The sequence below is a fragment of the Heterodontus francisci genome, chromosome 4 (genome assembly GCF_036365525.1).
Source record: "Heterodontus francisci isolate sHetFra1 chromosome 4, sHetFra1.hap1, whole genome shotgun sequence".
Classification (NCBI taxonomy): Eukaryota; Metazoa; Chordata; class Chondrichthyes; order Heterodontiformes; family Heterodontidae; genus Heterodontus; species Heterodontus francisci.
In genome coordinates, this window is record NC_090374.1 from 1,818,844 (window position 1) to 1,845,243 (window position 26,400).

At 44.9% G+C, this 26,400-nt stretch overlaps 1 protein-coding gene across 1 annotated transcript in view; it reads left to right on the forward strand.

Moving 5' to 3' along the window:
* Positions 1-25,487, forward strand: part of slc1a3a (solute carrier family 1 member 3a) — a 687,310-nt gene extending 661,823 nt beyond the window's left edge. Inside the window, exons 9-10 of the mRNA XM_068029072.1 lie at positions 8,095-8,229; positions 25,286-25,487. Coding sequence (XP_067885173.1) covers positions 8,095-8,229; positions 25,286-25,487 — 337 coding nt within the window. The remainder of the gene's footprint in view (positions 1-8,094; positions 8,230-25,285) is intronic.
* Positions 25,488-26,400: the final 913 nt, after the last annotated feature.

A 26,400-nucleotide genomic window follows, 5' to 3' on the forward strand; every position in this document is an offset into this window, starting at 1 on the left:
TCACTGGAACGACGGAGGTGGAGGGGCGACATGATAGATGTTTACAAAGTTATAAGCGGCATGGACAGAGTGGATTGTCAGAAGCTTTTTCCCAGGGTGGAAGAGTCAGTTACTGGGGGACATAGGTTTAAGGTGCGAGGGGCAAAGTTTAGAGGGGATGTGCGAGGCAAGTTCTTCACAGAGGGTGGTGAGTGGCTGGAACTTGCTGCCGGGGGAGGTGGTGGAAGCAGGTACGATAGTGACGTTTAAGAGGCATCTTGACAAATACATGAATAGGATGGGAATAGAGGGATACGGTCCCTGGAAGTGCAGAAGGTTTTAGTTTAGGCAGGCATCAAGATCGGCGCAGGCTTGGAGGGCCGAATGGCCTGTTCCTGTGCTGTACTTTTCTTTGTTCTTTATAATAGTCTCTAGCATTTTCTCCACTACTGATGTAAGGCTAACTGGTGGAGGCAGGAACAGTAGCGACATTAAGGAGGCATCTAGACAGGTACTTGAATGAGCAAGGCATAGAGGGATATGAAATTAATGCAGGAAGGTGGGATTAGTATAGATAGGCATTATGTTCGACATGGACGCGGTGGGCTGAAGGGCCTTTTTCTATGCTGTATGACTCTATGGTCTGTAATTCCCTGTTTTTTCTCTCCCTCCCTCCCTTTTTAAATAGTGGGGTTACATTTGCCACCCTCCAATCTGTAGGAGCTGCACCAGTGTCTATAGAATTTTGGAAGATGACCACCAATGCATCCACTATTTCCAGGGCCACTTCCTTTAATACTCTGGGATGTAGATTATCAGGCCCTGGGGATTTGTCAGCCTTTAACCGCATTAATTTCCCGAGCACCATTTTTTTACTCATACTGATTTCCCTCTCATTAGACCCTCGGTTCCCGAACATTTCTGGAAGGTAATTTGTGTCCTCCTTTGTGAAGGCAGAACCAAAGTATGTGTTTAATTGTTCTGCCATTTCTTTGTTCCCCATTATAATTTCCCCCGTCTCCGACTGTAAGGGACCTACATTTGTCTTCACTAATCTTTTTCTATTCACATATTTATAGAAGCTTTTACAATCAGTTTTTATAGTTCACTGCAATATTACTCTCATACTCGAATTCCCCCACTAAATCAACCTCTTTGAGCTCCTTTGCTGAATTCTGAACTGCTCCCAATCCTCAGACTTGCTGCTTTTTCTAGCAATTTTATATGTCTCCTCTTTGGCTCTAATAATATCCCTAATTTCTTTTGTAAGCCATGTTTGAGCCACCTTTCCGGTTTTATTTTTGCGCCAGACAGGAATGAATAATTGTTGTGATTCATGCACACGTTCTTTAAATATTATCCATTGCCTATCTACCATCAACTCTATTAGTAAAGTTCCCCAATCTACCATAACCAACTCACGTCTCATACCTTCATAGTTTCCTTTATTTAGATTCAGGACCCTAGTTTCGGATTCAACTACTTCACTCTCCATCTTAATGATGAATTCAATCATGTTATGGTCGCTCCTCCCCAAGGGACCCTGCACAACAAGGTTGTTAATTAATCCTTTCTCATTGCATAATACCAGGTCTAGGATAGCCTGTTCTCTGGTTGGTTCCTCAACATATTGGTCTAAAAAATCATCACATACACACTCCAGGAAATCCTCCTCCAGAGTATTATTGCTAATATGGTTTGACCAATCTATATGTAGATTAAAGTCACCCGTGATTACAGTTGTACCCTTATTGCATGTGTCTCTAATTCCCTGTTTAATGTCATCCCTTACATCTCCACTACTGTTTGGGGGCCTATAGACAACCCCCACCAACATTTTCTGTCCTTTGGTGTTTCTTCGCACCCATACAGATTCTACATCATGATTTTCCGAGCCAATATCCTTCCTCATTATTGCATTGATTTCCTTAAAGAGAGGTGGTCACACGACAGGCTCAGACCCCACAGGCAGGAAGGGAATGGGTGACCACCAGGCACAGTAAGAGGACTAGGCAGGCAGTTCAGGAATTTCCTGTGGCTATTCCCCTGCGAAACAGATATACTGTTTTGGATACTGTTAGGGGGAATGGCCTCTCAGGGGAAAGCAGCAACAGCCGAATTCATTGCAGCACAGTTGCCTCTGCTGCACAGGGGAGGAATAAAGAGTGTGGGAATGCAATAGTTATCGGGGATTCAATTGTAAGGGGAATAGATAGGTGTTTCTGTGGCTGCAAAAGAGACTCCAGGATGGTATGTTGCCTCCCTGGTGCTGGGTCAAGGATGTCTCAGAGCGGTTACAGGACCTTCTGAAGGGAGAGGGTGAACAGCCAGTGGTCGTGATACACATTGGTACAAATGATATAGGCAAAAGAAAGGATGAGGTCCTAAAAGCAGAATATAGGGAGTTAGGAAGTAAGTTGAAAAGTAGGACCTCAAAGGTAGTGATCTCAGGATTACTACCAGTGCCACATGTTAGAGTAGAAATAGCAGGATATATCGGATGAATACGTAGATGAAGAGATGTTGTGAGGGGGAGGGTTTTAGTTTCCTGGGACATTGTGACCGGTTCTGGGGGAGGTGGGACCAGTACAAACTGAACGGGTTACACCTGGGCAGAACTGGGACTGATGTCCTCGGGGGAGTATTTACTAGAGTGGTTGGGGAGGGTTTAAACTAAAATGGCAGTGGGATGGGAACCTTTGCAAGGAGTCAGAGGAGGGGGGAAGCAAAGACAAGAACAAAAGACAGTAAGGAGAATAAGAAAAGTGATAGGCAGAGAAATCAAGGGCCAGAATCAAACAGGGTCACAGTGAAAATTAGTGGGAAGGGGCCAAGTAATGTTAAAAAGACAAGCCTTAAGGCTTTGTCCCTTAACACGCGGAGCATTCGCAATAAAGTGGATGAATTAATCACGCAAATAGATGTAAACGGGTATGATATAGTCGGGATTACGGAGACATGGCTGCAAGGTGACCAGGGATAGGAAATGAACATCCAGGTGTATTCAGTATTTAGGAAGGACAGACAAAAAGCAAAAGGCGGTGGAGTTGTATTGTTGGTTAAAGAGGAAATTAACGCAATAGTGAGGAAAGATATTAGCTCTGACGATGTGGAATCTGTATGGATAGAGCTGAGAAACACTAAGGGGCAAAAAATGTTAATGGGGGTTGTATATAGACCCCCAAACTGTAGTGGTGATGTTGGGAATGGCATTAAACAGGAAATTAGAGACGCATGCAATAAAGGAATATCTGTAATTATGGGTGACATTAATCTGCATGTAGATTGGGCAAATCAAATTAGTCACAATATCATAGAGGAGGAATTCTTGGAGTGTATATGGGATGGTTTTCTGGACCAATACGTTGAGGAACCAACTACAGAAGAGGCCATCCTAGACTGCGTATTGTGTAATGAGAGAGGAATAATTGACAATCTAGTGGTGCGAGACCCCTTGGGGACGAGCGACCATATTATGATAGAATTCTTCATCAAGATGGAGAGTGACGTAGTTGATTCTGAGACTGGGGTCCTGAATCTTAGTAAAGGAAACTACGAAGGTATGAGGCGCGAGTTGGCCATGACGGATTGGGAAACGTTACTTGTAGGGATGACGGTGGATAGGCAATGGCAAACATTTAAAGAGTGCATGGATGTACTGCAACAATTGTTTATCCCTGTCTGGCGCAAAATCAAAGCGGGAAAGGTAGCCAAACCATGGCTTGCAAGGGAAATTAGAGATAGCATTAGATCCAAGGAAGAGGCATATAAATTTGCCAGAAAAAACAACAGACCTGAGGATTGGGAGCAGTTTAGAATTCAGCAAAGGAGGATTAAGGGATTGATTAAGAAGGGGAAAATAGAGTACAAGAGCAAGCTTGTGGGGAACATAAAAACTGACTGTAAAAGTTTCTATAGGTATGTGAAGAAAAAAAGATTGGTGAAGACAAATGTAGGTCCCTGTCAGAAACAGGGGAATTTATTATGGGGAATAAAGAAATGGCTGATCGACAAAATGCATACTTTGGTTCTGTCTTCACAAAGGAGGACACAAATATCATACCAGAAATGTTGGGGAACACAGGGCTTAGTGAAAGAGAGGAACTGAAGGAAATCAGTATTAGTAGAGAAATGGTGTTGGGGAAATTGATGGGATTGAAGGCCGATAAATCCCCAGGGCCTGATGGCCTGCATCCCAGAGTACTTGAGGAAGTGGCCCTAGAAATAGTGGATGCATTGGTGATCATCTTCCAAGATTCTACAGACTCTGGAACAGTTCCTGCAGATTGGAGGGTAGCTACTGTAACCCCTCTATTTAAAAAGGGAGGTGAGAGAAAGCAGGGATTTATAGACCAGTCAGCCTGATGTCGGTAGTGGGGAAAATTCTAGAGTCCATTATCAAAGATTTTATAGCAGAGCACTTGGAGAACAGTGGTAGAATCGGGCAGAGTCAGCCTGGATTTACGAAAGGGGAATCATGCTTGACAAATCTACTAGAATTCTTCGAGGATGTAACTAGTAGAGTTGATGAGGGGGAGCCAGTGGATGTGGTTTATTTGGACTTTCAGAAGGCTTTCGACAAAGTCCCACATAAGACATTAGCGTGTAAAATTAAAGCACATGGGATTGGGGGTAGTGTATTGCGATGGATAGAAAATTGGTTGGCGGATAGGAAACAAAGAGTAGGGATAAATGGGTCTTTTTCCGAATGGTAGGCAGTGACTAGTGGGGTACCGCAGGGATCGGTGCTAGGACCCCAGCTATTCACAATATACATTAATGATTTAGATGAGGGAACTAAATGTAATATCTCCAAATTTGCAGATGACACAAAACTGGGTGGGAGGGTGAGTTGTGAATAGGATGCAGAGAGGCTTCAGGGTGATTTGGACAAGTTGAGTGAGTGGGCTAATGCATGGCAGATGTAGTATAATGTGGATAAATGTGAGGTTATCCACTTTGGTAGCAAAAACAGGAAGGCAGATTTTTATCTGAATGGCTATAAACTGAGAGAGGGGAATATGCAGCGAGACCTGGGTGTTCTCGTACATCAGTCGCTGAAGGTAAGCATGCAGGTGCAACAGGCAGTAATAAAGGCAAATGATATGTTGGCCTTCATAGCGAGAGGATTCGAGTACAGGAGCAGGGATGTCTTGCTGCAATTATACAGGGCCTTGGTGAGGCCACACCTGGAATATTGTGTGCAGTTTTGGTCTCCTTATCTGAGGAAGGATGTTCTTGCTATAGAGGGAGTGCAGCGAAGGTTTACCAGACTGATTCCTGGGATGACGGGAGTAATGTACAAGGAGAGATTGAGTCGGTTAGGATTATATTCGCTGGAGTTCAGAAGAGTGAGGGGGGATCTCATAGAAACCTATAAAATTCTAACAGGACTTGACAGGGTAGATGCAGGAAGGATGTTTCCAATGGTGGGGGAGTCCAGAACCAGGGGTCATAGTCTAAGGATACGGGGTAAACCTTTCAGGACAGAGATGAAGAGAAATTTCTTCACCCAGAGAGTGGTGAGCCTGTGGAATTCACTACCACAGAAAGCAGTTGAGGCCAAAACATTGTATGTTTTCAAGAATAGGTTAGACATAGCTCTTGGGTCTAAAGGGATCAAAGGGTATGGGGGGAAAGCGGGAACAGGCTACTGAGTTGGATGATCAGCCATGATCATAATGAATGGCGGAGCAGGCTCGAAGGGCCAAATGGCCTACTCCTGCTCCTATTTTCTCTGTTTCTATGTTTCCTCTTTTACTAACAATGCTACCCCACCTCCTGTCCCTTTTTGCCTGTCCTTCCTAAATATTGAATACCCCTGGATGTTCGTTTCCCATCCTTGGTCATCCTGCAGCCATGTCTCCGTAATCGCAACTATATCATAACCGTTCATATCTATTTGCGTTGTTAATTCATCTACCTTATTGCGAATGCTCCGTGCATTAAGACACAATGCCTTTAGACTTGTCTTTTTAACATTGTTAGTCATCTTAGCTTTATTTTGCACTACGGCCCCATTTGTTTCTCACCCTTGTTTTCTCTGCCTTCCACTTTTGCTTCTTATCTTTCTGTCTTCATTTCTATCCTTGTTTTCCCCTCCTCTGTCTCCCTGCTCAGATTCCCATCCCCCTGCCATTCCAGTTTAAACCCTCCCCGACAACACTAGCAAACACCCCACCGAGGAACTTGGGCCCGGTCCTGCCCAGATGCAACCCGTCCAACTTGTACTGGTCCCACCTTCCCTAGAACCGGTCCCAATGTCCCAGGAATCTGAATCCCTCCCCCTTACACCATTTCTCCAGCCACGTATTCATCTGATATATCCTGTACTGTACTTAGATTTCCAGAAGGCATTTGATAAGATTCCACATCAAAGGTTATTGTGGAAAATAAAAGCTCATGGTGTAGGGGGTGACATATTGGCATGGATAGAAGATTGGTTCGCTAACAGGAAACAGAGAGTCGGCATAAATGGGTCATTTTCCAGTTGGCAAGATGTAACGAGCGGTGTGCCACAGGGATCTGTGCTGGGGTCTCAACTTTTTACAATTTATAAAAATGACTTAGACGAAGGGACCGAAGGTATGGTTGCTAAATTTGCTGATGACACAAAAAAGGTAGGAAGGTAAGTTGTGAACAGGACATATGGAGGCTACAAAGGGATATGGATAGGTTAAGTGAGTGGGCAAAGACCTGGCAAATGGAGAATAATGTGGGAAAATGTGAAATTGTCCACTTTGGCAGGAAGGATAAAAAAGAAGCTTATTATCTAAATGGTGAGAGATTGCAGAGCTCTGAGATGCAGAGGGATCTGGGTGTCCTAGTGCATGAATTGCAAAAGGTTAGTATGCAGGTACAGCAAGTAATTAGGAAAGCTAATAGAATGTTATCGTTTATCGTGAGGGGAATTGAATGCAAAATTAGGGAGGTTATGCTTCAGCTATACAGGGCATTGGTGAGACCACATCTGGAGTGCTATGTACAATATTGGTCTCCTTATTTAAATCAGTACAGAGAAGGTTTACTAGACGAATACCTGGAATGGGCAGGCTGTCATATGAGGAAAGATTGGACAGGTCAGGCTTGTATCCGCTGGAATTTAGAAGAGTAAGAGGCAACTTGATTGAAACATATAAGATCCTGAGGGGTCTTGACAGGGTGGATGTGGAAAGGATGTTTCCCCTTGTGGGAGAATCTAGAACTAGGGGTCACTGTTAAAAATAAGGGGTCGCCCATTTAAGACAGAAATGAGGAGACATTTTTTTCTCTCAGAGGGTCGTGAGTCTTTGGAATTCTCTTCCTCAAAAGGCGGTGAATATTTTTAAGGCAGAGGTAGATAGATTCTTGATAAGCAAGGGGATGAAAGGTTATCAGGTGTAGGCGGGAATGTGGAGTTGAGGTTACAATCAGATCAGCCATGATCTTGTTGAATGGCGGAGCAGGCTCGAGGGGCAGAGTGGCCTACTCCTGCTCCTAATTCGTATGTTCGTGTGACACTGCAGCAGGCCAAGGACAGAAATGTGGGCATGAGAGCAGGGTGGTGAATTAAAATGACAGGTAACTGGCATCACACTGGAGGTGGCGGAAATGGCGGAGGATGATCCTTTGGATGTGGTGGCTGGTGGGGTGGAAAGTGAGGACAAACATACAAACATACGAATTAGGAGCAGGAATATGCCACTCGTCCCCTTGAGCATTAAGAAGCTTTTTGTGATCGTCATAAGCTTTCTTTTTCTGCTTTAACTTACCCTGTAAGCTTCTAGAAACCAGGGAGCTCTAGATTTGGCAGCACCACCCTTTATCTTTGTAGAGACATGCCTACACTGTGCCTGTAGTATCTTGCTTTTGAATGCCTCCCACTGGTTTGCCACTGATTTTCCTTCAAATAACTGTATCCAGTCCACTTTCGCCAGGTCTCCTCTCAGTTTTGTAAAATTTGCCTTCCCCCAATTTAATATAATTGATACTCCTACATCCTGGGTCTTTCAAATTGTTACAAATACAACCCCATCCCCAACTGAATGGCTCCATTTCATTATATAATGCTGTTAGATCTGATGTGAATTATTCTGGAGAAATTGTTTAATATCCTTGTTTTTCTTTTAAATCCAGTATCACTGCCACAGCTGCCAGTATTGGTGCTGCAGGCATCCCCCAGGCAGGCCTGGTTACCATGGTGATCGTGCTGACATCGGTGGGGCTTCCGACAGACGACATCACGCTCATCATCGCGGTGGATTGGTTTCTGTGCGTATGTCTTTACAAAGTATTTACAGCATAGAAACAGGCCATTCATCTCAACAGGTCTATGCCAGTGTTTATGCTCCACACAACAACAACAACTTATATTTATTTCGTGCCTTCATAGGAGCATTATAAAACAAAGTATGACAGCAAGCCACAAAAGGAGATGTTAGGTCAGATGACCAAAAGCTTGGTCAAAGTGGTAGGTTTTAAGGAGTGTCTGACAGGTGGAGAGGTGTAGGGAGGGAATTCCAGAGCTCGGGGCCAAGGCAACTGAAGGCACAGCCACCAATGGTGAAGCAATTAAAATCAGGGATGCACAAGAAGCCAGAATTAGGTGAGCACAGGTATAGAAACATAGAAAAATAGGAGCAGGAGTAGGTCATTCGGCCCTTCAAGCCTGCTCCGCATTCAATACGATCATGGCTGATCATCCAAATTCAGTACCCTGTTCCCGCTGTCTCCCCATATCCCTTGATCCCAATAGCACTAAGAACTATATCTAACTCTTTCTTAAGAGTTGTGGGGCTGGAGGAGGTAGGAACATAGGAGCAGGAGTAGGAGTAGGCCATTCAGCCCATCGAGCCTGCTCCGCCATTCAATACGATCATGGCTGATCATCCACTTCAAAGCCTTTTTCCCACACTATCCCCATATCCCTTTATGTCATGGGTATTTAGAAACCTGTCAATCTCTGCTTTAAACATACTCAATGACTGAGCTTCCACAGCCCTCTGGGGTAGAGAATTCCAAAGATTCACAACCCTCTGAGTAAAGAAATTTCTCCTCATCTCGGTCCTAAGTGGCTTCCCCCTTATTTTGAAATTGTGTTCCCTGGTTCTAGACTCCCCATCCAGGGGGAACATCTTAGCTGCATCCACCTTATCTATCCCCTTAAGTATTTTGTAGGTCTCAATGAGATCAGCTCTCATTCTGTGAAACTCTAGAGAATACAGGCCCAGTTTCCCCAATCTCTCTTCATAGGACAGTCCCACCATCCCGGGAACAAGTCTGGTGAACCTTTGTTAGACTTCCTCTATGGCAATAATATCCTTCCTAAGGTAAGGGGACCAAAACTGCACACAGTACTCCAGGTGCTGTCTAACCAAGGTTCTATACAATGGAAGCAAGACTTCACTACTCCTGTATTCAAATCCTCTTGCGATAAAGGCTAACATACCATTAGCTTTCCTAATTGCTTGCTGCACCTGCATGTTAGCTTTCAGTGACTTATTAACAAGGACACCCAGGTCCCTTTGTACATCTACACTTTCTAATATCTTACCATTTAAGAAATACTCTGCACATCTATTTCTCCTACCAAAGTGGATAACCTCACATTTTTCCACATTATATTCCATCTGCCAGGTTCTTGCCCACTCACTAAGTCTGTCCAAATCCCCTTGAAGCCTGTACTGAAGAGAGAGGCAGCTACTGGAGGCTGAAAAAGAAAGGAGCCCCTCCCTCATGCACCAACTCGCACTTTACACTCTGTGCACTCAAAGTAGCTCTGAGTGCAGACAAATTTATTTTCTCTCAGTTTATAGTTTCCCTCCTTACTGAACTCCCTCACTTGCCAAACTCCCTTCTTCACACTCTGTGCCATCCAGCAGCACTCAGTGCGGTCAAGCAGCACTGAGAGTCCCTTGAATTTTTGTTCCCTGTAAACAATGCTATGTCAGCTCTGCCAGAGGTCAGAAACCAAGTTTAAGCTAGCTACCTAATTATCTAGCTACAGCTATTCTCAGAGAGCTTGTATATCCCTGTTTAAAACTGTAAAAAACCTAACTGACTTCTTAACTTAAACAGTAATTTAAATTAATTGCTAAATGTAAACAAAACAAAAACTAGACTTCAGAGAGATTAACCTTTAAAATCCACTCACTTACCAAACTCCCTTCTTCACTCTGTGCCCTCAAGCAGCACTCAGTGCAGATTCCAGAGATAGGGAGGGGTGAGGCCATGGAGGGATTTAAAAACAAGGATGAGAATTTTAAAATTAAGATGTTGCTTGACCGGGAGTCAATGTAGGTCAGTGAGCACAGGGGTGATGGGGGAATGGGACTTGGTGTGAGTTAAGACACAGGCAGCAGAGATTTGGATGATCTCAAATTTACAGAGAGTAGAATGTGGGAGACCAGTGAGGAGTGTGGTGGAATAGTCAAGTCTGGAGGTAACAAAAGCATGGATGAGGGTTTCAGCAGCAGATGAGTTGAGACAGGGGTGAAGTCAGGTGATATTACGGAGGTGGAAATAGGCGGACTTAGTGATAGCATGAATATGAGGTCAGAAGCTCATCTGGGGGTCAAAGATGACACCAGGGTTGCAAACAGACTGGCTTAATTTCAGACTGTTACCAGGGAGAGGGGTGGAGTTGGTGGCTGGGGAACGGAGTTTGGAGCAGGATCCAAAATCAATGGCTACAGTCTTTAATTGGAGAAAATTTCTGCTCATCCAAAACTGTACGTCGGAAACCATGTCCCATCCCTCTTCATCTAACACCATCAACATATACTTCTGTTCCTCTCTCCATCATGATTATCTAGCTGCCCTTTAAATATATCTACACCCTGTGTTGGGAGAGTTTAACTTACCTTCTCTCCTTTTCAATTCCGTTCCACCAGAAATGAACCCCAGTGCTTTTTAAAATAAAATAAAAACAAAGTGCTGGAAATACTCAGCAGGTCAGGCAGTATCTGTGGAGAGAAAAACAGAGTTAATAAAAACAGCAAGTGCTGGAAATACTCAGCAGGTCGGGCAGTATCTGTGGAGAGAAAAACAGAGTTAATAAAAACAGCAAGTGCTGGAAATACTCAGCAGGTCGGGCAGTATCTGTGGAGAGAGAAACAGAGTTAATAAAAACACCAAGTGCTGGAAATACTCAGCAGGTCAGGCAGTATCTGTGGAGAGGGAAACAGAGTCAATAAAAACAGCAAGTGCTGGAAAAACTCAGCAGGTCAGGCAGTATCTGTGGAGAGAGAAACAGAGTTAATAAAAACAGCAAGTGCTGGAAATACTCAGCAGGTCGGGCAGTATCTGTGGAGAGAGAAACAGAGTTAATAAACACAGCGAGTGCTGGAAATACTCAGCAGGTCAGGCAGTATCTGTGGAGAGAGAAACAGAGTTAATAAACACAGCGAGTGCTGGAAATACTCAGCAGGTCGGGCAGTATCTGTGGAGAGAGAAACAGAGTTAATAAAAACAGCAAGTGCTGGAAATACTCAGCAGGTCAGGCAGCATCTGTGGAGAGAGAAACAGAGTTAATAAAAACAGCAAGTGCTGGAAATACTCAGCAGGTCGGGCAGTATCTGTGGAGAGAGAAACAGAGTTAATAAAAACAGCGAGTGCTGGAAATACTCAGCAGGTCGGGCAGTATCTGTGGAGAGAGAAACAGAGTTAATAAAAACAGCAAGTGCTGGAAATACTCAGCAGGTCGGGCAGTATCTGTGGAGAGAGAAACAGAGTTAATAAAAACAGCGAGTGCTGGAAATACTCAGCAGGTCGGGCAGTATCTATGGAGAGAGAAACAGAGTTAATAAAAACAGCGAGTGCTGGAAATACTCAGCAGGTCAGGCAGTATTTGTGGAGAGAGAAACAGAGTTAATAAAAACAGCAAGTGCTGGAAATACTCAGCAGGTCGGGCAGTATTTGTGGAGAGAGAAACAGAGTTAATAAAAACAGCAAGTGCTGGAAATACTCAGCAGGTCGGGCAGTATCTGTGGAGAGAGAAACAGAGTTAATAAAAACAGCAAGTGCTGGAAATACTCAGCAGGTCGGGCAGTATCTGTGGAGAGAGAAACAGAGTTAATAAAAACAGCAAGTGCTGGAAATATTCAGCGGGTCAGGCAGTATCTGTGGAGAGAGAAACAGAGTTAACGTTTCAGGTCTGTGACTTTTCATCAGAACTGGCAAAGGTTAGAAATGCAACAGATTTTAAACAAGTGAAACAAGGAAGGGGGCAAACAAAAAGGAAGGTCTGTGATAGGGCGGAGGGCAGGAGAGATTAAATGACAAAGATGTCATAGGGCACCAAAGGGAATAGTAATAGTTGTATTTAAAGACAAAATATTAGTTCACAGAGTGTTAATGGCAGAATAATGAACAGCTCTGTACACTGCAGCAATCCCAGGACAGAGATGTGAGCATGAGAGCAGGGGGGAGTGTTGAAATGGCAAGCAACCGGAAGCTCGGGGTCCTGCTTTCGGACTGAGCGGAGGTGTTCCGCAAAGCGGTCACCCAGTCTGCGCTTGGTCTCCCCAATGTAGAGGAGACCACACTGTGAGCAGCAAATACACTACACTAAATTGAAAAAAGTACAAGTAACATAGAAACAGAGAAAATAGGAGCAGGTGTAGGCCATTCGGCCCTTGGAGCCTGCTCCGCCATTCATTATGATCATGGCTGGTCATCCAACTCAGTAACCTGTTCCCGTTTTCGCCCCATATCCTTTGATCCCGTTCGCCCCAAGAGCTATATCTAACTCCTTCTTGAAAACATACAATGTTTTGGCCTCAACTGGGGCGGCACAGTGGCGCAGTGGTTAGCACTGCAGCCTCACAGCTCCAGCGACCCGGGTTCAATTCTGGGTACTGCCTGTGTGGAGTTTGCAAGTTCTCCCTGTGTCTGCGTGGGTTTCCTCCAGGTGCTCCGGTTTCCTCCCACATGCCAAAGACTTGCAGGTTGATAGGTAAATTGGCCATTATAAATGGTCCCTAGTATAGGAAGGTGGTAGGGAAATATAGTGACAGGTGGGGATGTGGTAGGAATATGGAATTAGTGTAGGATTAGTATAAATGGGTGGTTGATGGTCGGCACAGACTCGGTGGGCCGAAGGGCCTGTTTCAGTGCTAACTAACTAACTGCTTTCTGTGGTAGTGAATTCCACAGGCTCACCACTCTCTGGGTGAAGAAATTTCTCTTCATCTCAGTCCTGAATGGTTTACCCCGTATCCTTAGACTATGACCCCTGGTTCTGGACTCCCCCACCATTGGTAACATCCTTCCTGCATCTACTCTGTCAAGTCCTGTTAGAATTTTATAGGTTTCCACGAGATCCCCCCCTCCCTCTTCTGAATTCCAGCGAATATAATCCTAACCGACTCAATCTCTCCTCATACGTCAGTCCTGCCATCCCAGGAATCAGTCTGGTAAACCTTCGCTGCACTCCCTCTATAGCAAGAACATCCTTCCTCAGATAAGGAGACCAAAACTGCACACAATATTCCAGCTGTGGCCTCACCAAGACCCTGTATAATTGCAGCAAGATATCCCTGCTCCTGTACTCGAATCCTCTCGCTATGAAGGCCAACATACCATTTGCCTTTTTTAATCACCTGTTACACCTGCATGCTTACCTTCAGCGACTGGTGTACGAGAACACTCAAGTCACGCTGCATATTCCCATCTCTCAGTTTATAGCTGTTCACATAATAATCTGCCTTCCACAGCATGGTTTTGTGAAGGGGAGGTCGTGTCTTACTAATTTGATTGAGTTTTTTGAGGAAGTGACCAAGATGATTGATGAAGGAAGGGCAGTGGATGTTATCTATATGGACTTTAGTAAAGCCTTTGACAAGGTCCCGCATGGCAGACTGGAACAAAAGGTGAAGTCACACGGGATCAGAGGTGAGCTGGCAAGTTGGATACAGAACTGGCTCGGTCATAGAAGACAGAGGGTAGCAGTGGAAGGGTGCTTTTCTGAATGGAGGGATGTGATTAGTGGTGTTCCGCAGGGATCAGTGCTGGGACCTTTGCTCTTTGTAGAATATATAAATGATTTGGAGAAAAATGTAGCTGGTCTGATTAGTAAGTTTGCGGACGACACAAAGGTTGGTGGAGTTGCAGATAGTGATGAGGATTGTCAGAGGATACAGCAGGATATAGATCGGTTGGAGACTTGGGTGGAGAAATGGCAGATGGAGATTAATCCAGATAAATGTGAGGTAATGCATTTTGGAAGGTCTAATGCAGGTGGGAAGTATACAGTAAATGGCAGAACCCTTAGGAGTATTGACAGGCAGAGAGATCTGGGCGTACAGGTCCACAGGTCACTGAAAGTGGCAACGCAGGTGGATAAGATAGTCAAGAAGGCATACGGCATGCTTGCCTTCATCGGTCGGGGCATAGAGTATAAAAATTGGCAAGTCATGTTGCAGCTGTACAGAACCTTAGTTAGGCCACACTTAGAATATTGCGTGCAATTCTGGTCGCCACACTACCAGAAGGACGTGGAGGCTTTGGAGAGGGTACAGAAGAGGTTTATCAGGGTGTTGCCTGGTCTGGAGGGCATTAGCTATGAGGAGAGGTTTGATAAACTCGGATTGTTTTCACTGGAACGACGGAGGTGGAGGGGCGACATGATAGAGGTTTACAAAGTTATGAGCAGCATGGACAGAGTGGATAGTCAGAAGCTTTTTCCCAGGGTGGAAGAGTCAGTTACTAGGGGACATAGGTTTAAGGTGAGAGGGGCAAAGTTTAGAGGGGATGTGCGAGGCAAGTTCTTTACACAGAGGGTGGTGAGTGCCTGGAACTTGCTGCCAGGGGAGGTGGTGGAAGCAGATACGATAGCGACGTTTAAGAGACATCTTGACAAATACATGAATAGGATGGGAATAGAGGGATACGGTCACCGGAAGTGCAGAAGGTTTTAGTTTAGACAGGCATCAAGATCGGCGCAGGCTTGGAGGGCCAAATGGCCTGTTCCTGTGCTGTACTGTTCTTTGTTCTTTGTTCCTGTTTTTGCTACCAAAGTGGATAACCTCACATTTATCCACATTATACTGCATCTGCCATGCATTAGCCCACTCACTCAACTTGTCCAAATCACCCTGAAGCCTCTCTGCATCCTCCTCACAGCTCACCCTCCTACCCGGTTTTGTGTCATCTGCAAATTTGGAGATATTACATTTAGTTCCTTCATCTCTGACGCTCAGTTTGGGTTCCGCCAGGGCCACTCAGCTCCTGACCTCATTACAGCCTTGGTTCAAACATGGACAAAAGAGATGAACTCGTGAGGTGAGAGTGACTGCCCTTGACATCAAGGCAGCATTTGGCCAAGTATGACATCAAGGAGCCCGAGCAAAACTGGAGTCAATGGGAATCAGGGAAAACTCTCCGCTGGTTGGACTCGTCCCTAACACAAAGGAAGATGGTTGTGATTGTTGGAGGCCAATCATCTCAGTCCCAGGACATCACTGCAGGAGTTCCTCAGCGTCGTGTCCTAGGCCCAACCATCTTCAGCTGCTTCATCAATGACCTTCCTTCAATCATAAGATCAGAAGTGTGGATGTTTGCTGATGATTGCACAATGTTCAGCACCATTTGCGACTCCTCAGATACTGAAGCAGTCCGTGTAGAAATGCAGCAATACCTGGACAATATCCAGGCTTGGGCTGATAAATAGCAAGTAACATTCACAGAATCACAGAATAATACAGTGCAGGAGAGGCCTTTCGGCGCATCGAGTCTGCACCGATGCATTAAAACATCTGACCTGTCTACCTAATCCCATTTGTCAGCACTTGGCCCATAGCCTTGAATGTTATGACGTGCCAGGTGCTCATCCAGGTACTTTTTAAAGGATGTGAGGCAACCCGCCTCTACCACCCTCCCAGGCAGGGCATTCCAGACCGTCACCACCCTCTGGGTAAAAAGGTTCATCCTCAAGTCCCTCTTAAACCTCCTGCCCATCACCTTAAACTTGTTTCCCTTCATAACTGACCCTTCAACTAAGGGGAACAGCTGCTCCCTATCCACCCTGTCCATGCCCCTCATAATCTTGTACACCTCGATCAGGTCACCCCTCAGTCTTCTCTGCTCCAGCGAAAACAACCCAAGCCTCTCCAACCTCTCTTCATGGCTTAAATGTTCCATCCCAGGCAACATCTTGGTGAATCACCTCCGCACCCCCTCCAATGCAATCACATCCTTCCTATAATGTGGTGACCGGAATTGCACACAGTACTCCAGCTGTGGCCTTACCAAAGTTCTGTATAACTCCAACATGACCTCCCTGCTTTTGTAATCTATGCCTCGATTGATAAAGGCAAGTGTCCCATATGCCTTTTTCACCACCCTATTAACCTGCCCTTCTGCCTTCAGAGATCTATGGACAAACACGCCAAGGTCCCTTTGTTCCTCAGAACTTCCCAGTGTCAGGCCATTCATTGAATACTTCCGTGTCACATTACTCCTTCCAAAGTGTATCACCTCACACTTTTCAGCATTAAATTCCATCTGCCACTTTTCTGCCCATTTGACCATCCCGTCTATATCTTCCTGTAACCTAAGATACTCCACCTCACTGTTAACCACTCGGCCAATCTTTGTATCATCCGCGAACTTACTGATCCTGCCCACCACATAATCAACTATGTCGTTTGTATAAATGACAAACAATAGGGAACCCAGCACAGATCCCTGTGGTACGCCACTGGACACTGGCTTCCAGTCACTAAAACAGCCATCTGTCATCACTCTCTGTCTCCTACAGCTGAGCCAATTTTGAATCCACCTTATCAAGTTACACTGTATCCCATGTGCATTTGCTTTCTTGATAAGTCTCCCATGTGGGACCTTGTCAAAGGCTTTGCTTAAATCCATGTAAACTACATCAACTGCACTACCCTCAACTACACACCTGGTCACATGCTCAAAAAATTCAATCAAATTTGTTAGGCATGACCTCCCTCTGACAATTCCTAATCAAATTTTGCCTCTCCAAGTGGTGATAGATTCTCTCCCTCAGAATTTTCTCCAATAGTTTCCCTACCACTGACGTGAGACTTACTGGTCTGTAGTTCCCTGGCTTATCTCTATAACCTTTCTTAAATAGTGGGACCACATTAGCTGTTCTCCAGTCCTCTGGCACCTCCCCCGTGGCCAGAGAGGAATTAAAAATTAGGGTCAGAGCCCCTGCAATCTCCACCCTCGCCTCCCTCAGCATCCTGGGTCACAAATCGTCCGGACCTGGAGATTTGTCCACTTTTAAGCCTGCCAAAACCTCCAATACCTTGTCACTCCCTATGACAATTTGCTCAAGAACCTCACAGTCTTTCTCTCTAAGTTCCATATCTACATCCTCTTTCTCTTGGGTGAAGACAGATGTGAATTATTCGTTCACACCCTACCAATGTCCTCTGGCTCCACCCACAAATTTCCCCCTTGGTCCCTAATGGGTCCAACTCTTTCCCTGGTTATCCGCTTCCCATTGATATACTTGTAGAATATCTTGGGATTTTCACTACTTTTACCAGCCAGAGCTTTCTCATATCCCCTCTTTGCTCTCCTAATTGCTTTCTTAAGCTCCATCCTACACTTTCTGTACTTCACTAATGCTTCCATTGATTTGCTCTCCTTGTATTTGCTAAAAGTCTCTCTTTTCCTTCTCATCGTACCCTGAATGTTTCTGGTCATCCATGGTTCTCTGGGCTTGTTGCTCCTACCTATTACCCTAGAGGGAACATGTTGGGCCTGTACCCTCCCCATTTCCTTTTTGAATGTCCCCCACTGCTCTTCTGTAGATTTCCTGACAAGTAACTCTTTCCAGTCTACCTTGGCCAGATCCTGCCTTATTTTACTAAAATTCGCTCTCCCCCAATCCAAAACCTTTTTTTGCAACTTGTCTATTTCTTTCTCCATAACAAGCGTAAATTGTACCATGTTGTGGTCGCTATCACCAAAATGCCCCCCCACCAACACATCAACCACCTGTCCGGCTTCATTCCCCAGAATTAGGTCCAGCACTGCACCCTCCCTTGTTGGATCCTCTACATATTGAGCTAAAAGTTCTCCTGTATACATTTTAAGAACTCCACTCCAACTCAGCCCTTAACACGATGACTATCACAATTAATGTTGGGAAAGTTGAAATCACCTCATATAATTACCCTATTATTATTTTTACATACCTCTGCAAATTGCGCACATATTTGCTCCTCAATTTTCCGCTGACTATCTGGGAGTCGATAATAAACATCTAGCAATGTAGCTGTCCCTTTTTTATTCCTAAACTCTACCCATAAAGCTTCATTTGATGCCCCCTCCAAGATATCATCTCTCCTTACTGCAGTAACTGACTCCTTAACTAATATTGCAGTGCCCCCTCCTCTTTTACCCCCTCCAGTGTCTCGCCTGAAGATTCTGTATCCCGGGATATTGAGCTGCCAATCCTGCCCCTCCCTCGACCATGTCTCCGTGATGGCTATGAGATCACAATTCCACGTGTCAATCCTTGCCCTTAACTCATCCGTTTTACCTGTAATACTCCTGGCATTAAAGTGGAGGCCATCCATCCTGGTCTTACTCCCTTGAAACTTACTTCCACTGTATTCCCTCTGACTTGTTCACTTTCCTGTGTTTAGCTGTGTCCCTATTCTGCTCTGAGTCTGCGTCCCCTCCCGCTGCCAAATTAGTTTAAACTCCTCCCAACAGCACTAGCAAACCCGCCAGCAAGGATGTTAGTCCCCCTTTGGTTCAGATGTAGACCGTCCCACTTGTACAGGTCCCACCTTCCCCAGAAACGGTCCCAGTGGTCCAGGAATCTAAAACCCTTCCTCCTGCACCAACTCTTAAGCCACGCATTCATCTGTGCTATTCTCCTATTTCTATACTCGCTAGCACGTGGCACTGGGAGTATTCCAGAGATTACAACCCGAGAGGTCCTGCTTTTTAGTCTGCTGCCTAACTCCCTGAATTCTTGATGCAAGACCTCATCCCTCTTTCTGCCTATGTCATTGGTACCAACATGTACCATGACCTCTGCCTTATCACCCTCCCCCTTCAGGATGCCCTGCAGCCGTTCAGTGACATCCCGGACCCTGGCACCAGGGAGGCAACGCACCATCCTGGAGTCACGTTGATGGCCACAGTAGCGCCTATCTGTTCCCCAAGTAACATTCGTGCCACACAAGTGCTAAGCAATGACCGTCTCCAACAAGAGAGAATCTAACCATCTTCCTTTGACATTTATTGGCATTACCATCACTGTATCCCCCACTATCAACATCCTAGGGGTTACCATTGACCATTGTCCTTGTCCAACAGGTTCGAGATTTTTGCTCCCTGTGTGGACGAGAGCAGGGACTGTAGGGAGGATGAGCAAACTGACCACAGCACCGTGGTACAGGGAGCCATTCAAGTGGTGGGAGAAAAGAGAAATGTCGTAATTGGGGACAGTATAGTTAGGGGCATAGACACTGTTCTCTGTGGCCAGGATCAAGAGTCCCAAAGGCTCTGATACCTGCCTGGTGCCAGGGTTCAGGATATCTCATCTGGGCTGCAGAAGAACTTGGAGTGGGAGGGGAAAGATCCAGTTGTCGTGGTCCACGTTGGTACCAACGATACAGGTAGAACGAGGTTTGAAGTTCTGCTGAGGGAATATGAACAGCTCGGGGCTAAATTAAAAAGCAGAACCAAAAACTTAATAATCTCCGGATTACTACCTGAGCCATGACCAAATTGGCAAAGGGTCAATACGATGAAAGAGGTAAATCCGTGGCTCAAAGATTGGTGTGGGAGGAATGGGTTCGAATTCATGGGGCATTGGCACCAGTACTGGGGAAGGAGGGAGCTGTTCCACTGGGACGGGCTCCACCTGAATCATGCTGGGACCAGAGTCCTGGCGAATCGTATAACTAGGGCTGTGGATAAGGCTTTAAATGTAATAGTGGGGGGGAGGGTTCAGTTACATGGAAAAACAGGAAGTTAAAGGAGAAGGTAGAAGTGCAGGTTAGTGGTGAGGCTGATTGTTACCAAACTGCAAGACGTATACTGTGTAAACCAGAAAAGAGAAATAATAAATAGGCGAATAAAGCATCAGTGCTGAGGGACAGGTTAGGGGGTATAGCCCAAATAAGAGTTCTATATACAAATGCATGGAGTGTAAGGAATAAACTAGATGAGCTGCAGGCGCAAATTCAAATGGAAGATTATGATGTGGTGGCCATTGCGGAGACGTGGCTGCAGGATGGTCGGGACTGGGAACTAAATATACCTGGTTATAAAGTTTACAGGAGGGACAGGGAAAATGGCAGAGGGGATGGAGTAGCCTTACTGATTAGAAATAATATCACCTCATTGGTGAGGGAGGATATAATGAGGGGAAAGAATCCAGTGGAGACCTTATGGGTGGAATTGAGGAACAGAAAAGGAATTAAAACTGTAATAGATGTTGTGTATAGACCCCCTGGTAGCAGTTCTGAGGTGTTAGATTGTATAAATGCACAAATTAGGCAAGTGTGTAACAAAGGCAGAGTAGTATTAATGGGGGATTTTAACTTACACATAGATCGGGAGAGGCAGACTAGCACCTGTCAGAAAGGTAGTGAATTTCTGGAATGTGTTCGGGATAGTTTCCTATAGCAGTATGTTCTAGATGTAACAAGGGGACAGGCGATATTAGATTTAGTTATGAATAATGAGCCAAATTTAATTAGTAGCCTAACTGTGTGTGAACATTTATCAAATAGTGATCACAACATGATCAAATTCAAGGTAGTGTTTGAAAGTGTAAAGCACGAATTAGCTACTAGAATTTTAGACTTGGATAAGGCTGAACTTTACCGGAATGAGACAGAGACTGTCCACAGTAAACTGGGTAGATCTGTTAATGGGTCAAACGACTGAAGAACAATGGAGAATATTTAAAGAAACATTTAACGAAATACAGAGCGAGTATAAACCCCTGAGAGGAAAAAGCTCCACTTCACAGAAAAAAACAGCCATGGACAACTAAAGAGATTAGCGATAACATAAAACAAAAAGAAAGGGCTTACAAAAATAAAAAAACGCAGCACAGATCCAGACAAATGGGATCGATACAAAGACCAGCCAAGGGTCACAAAGCAGCTTATAAGAGCTATTAAAAGAGATTATGAAAGGAAACTTGCAAGGGGCATCAAAATCAATAAGAAGAAATTTTATAGTTACATAAAGGGAAAACGGGTGATCAAGAGCAATGTCGGCCCACTAAAAACTGAAAATGGAGATATTGTCATTGATAATGGGGAAATGGCAGACATGTTGAACAATTACTTTGCCTCAGTATTTACAGTTGAAAAGGAGGATAACTTGCCGGAAGTCGCGAAAAAATTAATAGCCGATAGGGGACAGGGACTTAATACAATTAACGTAGGTAAATCATCAGTAACAGGGAAATTAATGGAACTAAAGAGTGAGAAATCCCCAGGACCTGGCGGTTTCCATCCGAGGGTGTTAAAGGAAGTCGGGGAGCACATTGCAGATGCCCTAACTTTTGTCTTTCAGAGTTCCCTAGATTCAGGAGTGGTCCCTCTGGATTGGAAAGTTGCACATGTCACTCCACTTTTTAAGAAGGGTGAAAGGGGGAACCAGGGAAATTACAGACCAGTTAGCCTGACATCTGTGGTGGGCAAGTTGCTGGAGGTTATAATCAAGGATGGTGACTGGATAATCAAGGATAATCAATCTAGGTGACTGAACACCTCGAAAAATTTCAGTTAATCAGGGACAGCCAGCATGGATTCATGATGGGAATGTCATGCCTGACAAATCTCATTGAATTTTGTGAAGAGGTGACTAAGGTAGTGGACAGGGGAGTGTCTATGGATGTTATTTATATGGACTTCCAGAAGGCATTTGATAAAGTCCCACATAAGATACTGTTAACTGAGGTAGAAGCCCATGGAGTTGAGAGAAAATTATTGACATGGTTAGGAAGTTGGTTGAGTGGTAGGTGACAGAGAGTGGGGATAATGGGTAAGTACTCCGATTGGCAGGATGTGACTAGTGGTGTCCTGCAGGGATCTGTGTTGGGGCCTCAATTATTCATATTATTCATTAACGACTTAGATGATGGCAGAGTAAGTCATATATCCAAATTTGCTGACGATACAAAGTTAGGCGGCATTGTAGACAGTCTAGATGATAGCATAAAATTGCAAAAAGATATTGACAGACTAGGTAAGTGGGCAAAACTGTGGCAGATGGATTTCAATGCGGGCAAGTGTGAAATTATCCATCTTGGACCAAAAAAGGATAGATCAGGGTACTTTCTAAATGGGAAGAGGTTAAGTACAGTGGATGTCCAAAGAGACTTGGGGGTTCAGGTGCATAGATCTTTAAAATGCCATGAGCAAGTGCAGAAAATAATCAAAAAGGCTAATGGAATGCTAGCCTTTATATCTAGAGGATTGGAGTATAAAGACACAGAGGTTATACTGCAGCTGTATAAAACCCTGGTTAGACCCCACTTGGAGTACTGTGAGCAGTTCTGGGCACCACACCTGAGGAAGGATATATTGGCCTTGGAGGGAGTAGGTTTACAAGAATGATACCTGGACTACAGGGGGAAGTTACAAAGAGAGATTACACAAATTTCCGCCAGAATTTAGAAGGTTAAGGGGTGATCTGATTGAAGTCTTCAAGATATTAACAGGAAAAGACAGGCTAGATAAAGATAAACTATTTCCACTGGTTGGAGATTCTAAAACTAGGGGGCATAGTCTAAAAATTAGGACCAGACCGTTCAGGAGAGATGTTGGGAAGTACTTCTTCAAGCAAAGGGTGGTAGAGGTTTGGAACTCTCTCCCACAAACAGCAGTTGAAGCTAGAACAGTTGTTAATTTTAAATCTGAGATAGATAGATTTTTGTTAAGCAAAGATATTAAGGGATACGGGCCAAAGGCAGGTATATGGAGTTAGGCCGCGGATCAACCATGATCTCATTGAATGGCGGACAGGCTCGAGGGACTGAATGGCCTACTCCTCTCCCGATCTTCCTATGTTCCGAGAAACTGAACTGGAGTAGCCATATAAATACTGTGGCTACAAGAACAGATCAGAGGTTAGGATTCCTGTGGCGAGTAACTCACCTCCTGACTCCCCAAAGCCCGTCCACCATCTACCTTTGACAAGGTCCCTCATGGCAGACTGATACAAAAGGTGAAGTCACATGGGATCAGAGGGGAGCTGGCAAGATGGATACAGAACTGGCTCTGTCATAGAAGACAGAGGGTAGCAGTGGAAGGGTGCTTTACTGAATGGAGGGCTGTGACGAGTGGTGTTCCGCAGGGATCAGTGCTGGGACCTTTGCTCTTTGTAGTATATATAAATGATTTGGAGGAAAATGTAGCTGGTCTGATTAGTAAGTTTGCGGACGACACAAAGGTTGGTGGAGTTGCAGACAGTGATGAGGATTGTCAGAGGATACAGCAGAATATAGATCGGTTGAAGACTTTGGCGGAGAAATGGCACATGGAGTTTAATCCAGACAAATGTGAGGTAATGCATTTTGGAAGGTCTAATGCAGGTGGGAAGTATACAGTAAATGGCAGAACCCTTAGGAGTATTGACAGGCAGAGAGATCTGGGCGTACAGGTCCACAGGTCACTGAAAGTGGCAACGCAGGTGGATAAGGTAGTCAAGAAGGCATACGGCATGCTTGCCTTCATCGGTCGGAGCATAGAGCATAAAAATAGGCATGTCATGCTGCAGCTGTACAGAACTTTAGTTCGGCCACACTAAGAATATTGCGTGCAATTCTGGTCGCAACACCACCAGAAGGACGTGGAGGCTTTGGAGAGGGTACAGAAGAGGTTTACCAGGATGTTGCCTGGTCTGGAGGGCATTAGCTATGAGGAGAGGTTGGATAAACTCGGATTGTTTTCACTGGAACGACGGAGGTGGAGGGGCAACATGATAGATGTTTACAAATTTATAAGCGGCATGGACAGAGTGGATAGTCAGAAGCTTTTTCCCAGGGTGGAAGAGTCAGTTACTAGGGGACATAGGTTTAAGGTGAGAGGGGCAAAGTTTAGAGGGGATGTGCGAGGCAAGTTCTTTACACAGAGGGTGGTGAGTGCCTGAAACTTGTTGCCGGGGGAGGTGGTGGAAGCAGGTACCATAGAGACGTTTAAGAGGCTTCTTGACAAATACATGAATAGGATGGGAATAGAGGGATACGGTCCCCGGAAGTGCAGAAGGTTTTAGTTTAGGCAGACATCAAGATCGGCGCAGGCTTGGAGGGCCGAATGGCCTGTTCCTGTGCTGTACTATTCTTTGTACAAGGCACAAGTCAGGAGTGTGATGGAATACTCTTCACTTGCCTGGATGGGTGCAGCTCCAACAACACTCAAGAAGTTCGACACCATCCAGGACAAAGCAGCCCACTTGATTGGCAACCCATTCACAAACATTCACTCCCTCCACCACTGACACACAGTGGCAGCAGTGTGTACCATCTACAAGATGCACTGCAGCAACGCACCAAGGGTCCTTAGACAGAATCTTCCAAACTCGCGACCTCTTTCACCTAGAAGGAAAAGAGCAGCAAATGCATGGGAACTCCACCACCTGCAAGTTCCCCTCCAAGCCACACACCATCCTGACTTGGAACTATATCGCCGTTCCTTCACTGTCGCTGGGTCAAAATCCTGGAACTCCCTTCCTAACAGCACTGTGGGTGTACCTACCTCACATGGACTGCAGCGGTTCAAGAAGGCAGCTCATCACCACCTTCTCAAGGGCAATTAGGGATGGGCAATAAATGCTGGCCTAGCCAGTGATGCCTACATCCCATGAATGAATTTAACAAAAGCTGCAAAAAGGAGTACGAAATGAGGAAACTTGCAAGGGATATCAAAACAGCACAAAAATATTTACAATTGCTTTTGGTAAAAAGATTGTCAGTAGCAATGTGGCCGTTTGAAAACAGATAATCATGAATACCTTTTCCTCCATCTGCCTTGCACTATTGGGTGATCTGTAGACTATTACCCCTACTAGTGTGATCAATCCTCTGTTCTCCTTTCTCTCTATCCACATGGATTCTATTTCTGCCTTATGATGACACAGACACAATGGGCTGAAAGGCCTGTTTCTCTGCTGTATAACTCTATGACTCTATGATTGCTGCATCATTTGTTTTTTTGATAAGTACCAATGACTGCAACTTCCCTTTTTTCCTTTTATCTTTACTAAATACTTTATACCCGGCAATTTTTAATTCCAGCCCTGATTTTTGTGTAGCCATGTTTACTACACATTGTTTGATGGGTGTGCATGTGTTGTTTTCATTTTGTAGGGATCGACTGCGGACAACAACCAACGTGTTGGGAGACTCTCTGGGAGCTGGCATTGTCGAACATCTCTCACGCCATGAGCTTCAGAAAATGGATGCTGAGGCTGGCAACTCGGTCATTGAGGAAAATGAGATGAAGAAACCATACCAGCTTATCTGCCAAGATGATAATAAGAAGCCCTTAGACAAAGAGACCAAGATGTAGACAGGGACAAACACCAGGTTTAACCCAGCCACTCAATCCAGTCTCTTGTAATGTCTGCATTCAGGTTCTTCACATCAGCTGCAATGTGCCTTCTGCAACTGGCGGCAAACCAGCGATTATTGTTTTATTTTAAAATTTGAAATAATTGCCTTATACTTTATCTTTAATTTCTAACCACACACATTCAGTTCTATTGTAGATCAGTGAATGTGGGGACAGTCAGTGTAGCAACAATGAGTCCTCTTATACAGTGTGTTCTGTTTCACACAGTCACTCCTGTTTCACACAGTCAAAGAACAAAGAACAAAGAACAGTACAGCACAGGAACAGGCCATTTGGCCCTCCAAGCCTGCGCCGATCTTGATGCCTGTCTAAACTAAAACCTTCTGCACTTCCGGGGTCCGTATCCCTCTATTCACGTCCTATTCATTTATTTGTCAAGATGCCTCTTAAACGTCTCTATGGTACCTGCTTCCACCACCTCCCCCGGCAACAAGTTCCAGGCACTCACCACCCTCTGTGTAAAGAACTTGCCTCGCACATCCCCTCTAAACTTTGCCCCTCTCACCTTAAACCTATGTCCCCTAGTAATGACTCTTCCACCCTGGGAAAAAGCATCTAACTATCCACTCTGTCCATGCCGCTCATAACTTTGTAAACCTCTATTAGAATTAGAATTAGAACATTACAGCGCAGTACAGGCCCTTCGGCCCTCGATGTTGTGCCGACCTGTGAAACCATCTGACCTACACTATTCCATTTTCATCCATATGTCTATCCAATGACCACTTAAATGCCCTTAAAGTTGGAGAGTCTACTACTGTTGCAGGCAGGGCGTTCCACGCCCCTACTACTCTCTGTGTAAAGAAACTACCTCTAACATCTGTCCTATATCTATCACCCCTCAACTTAA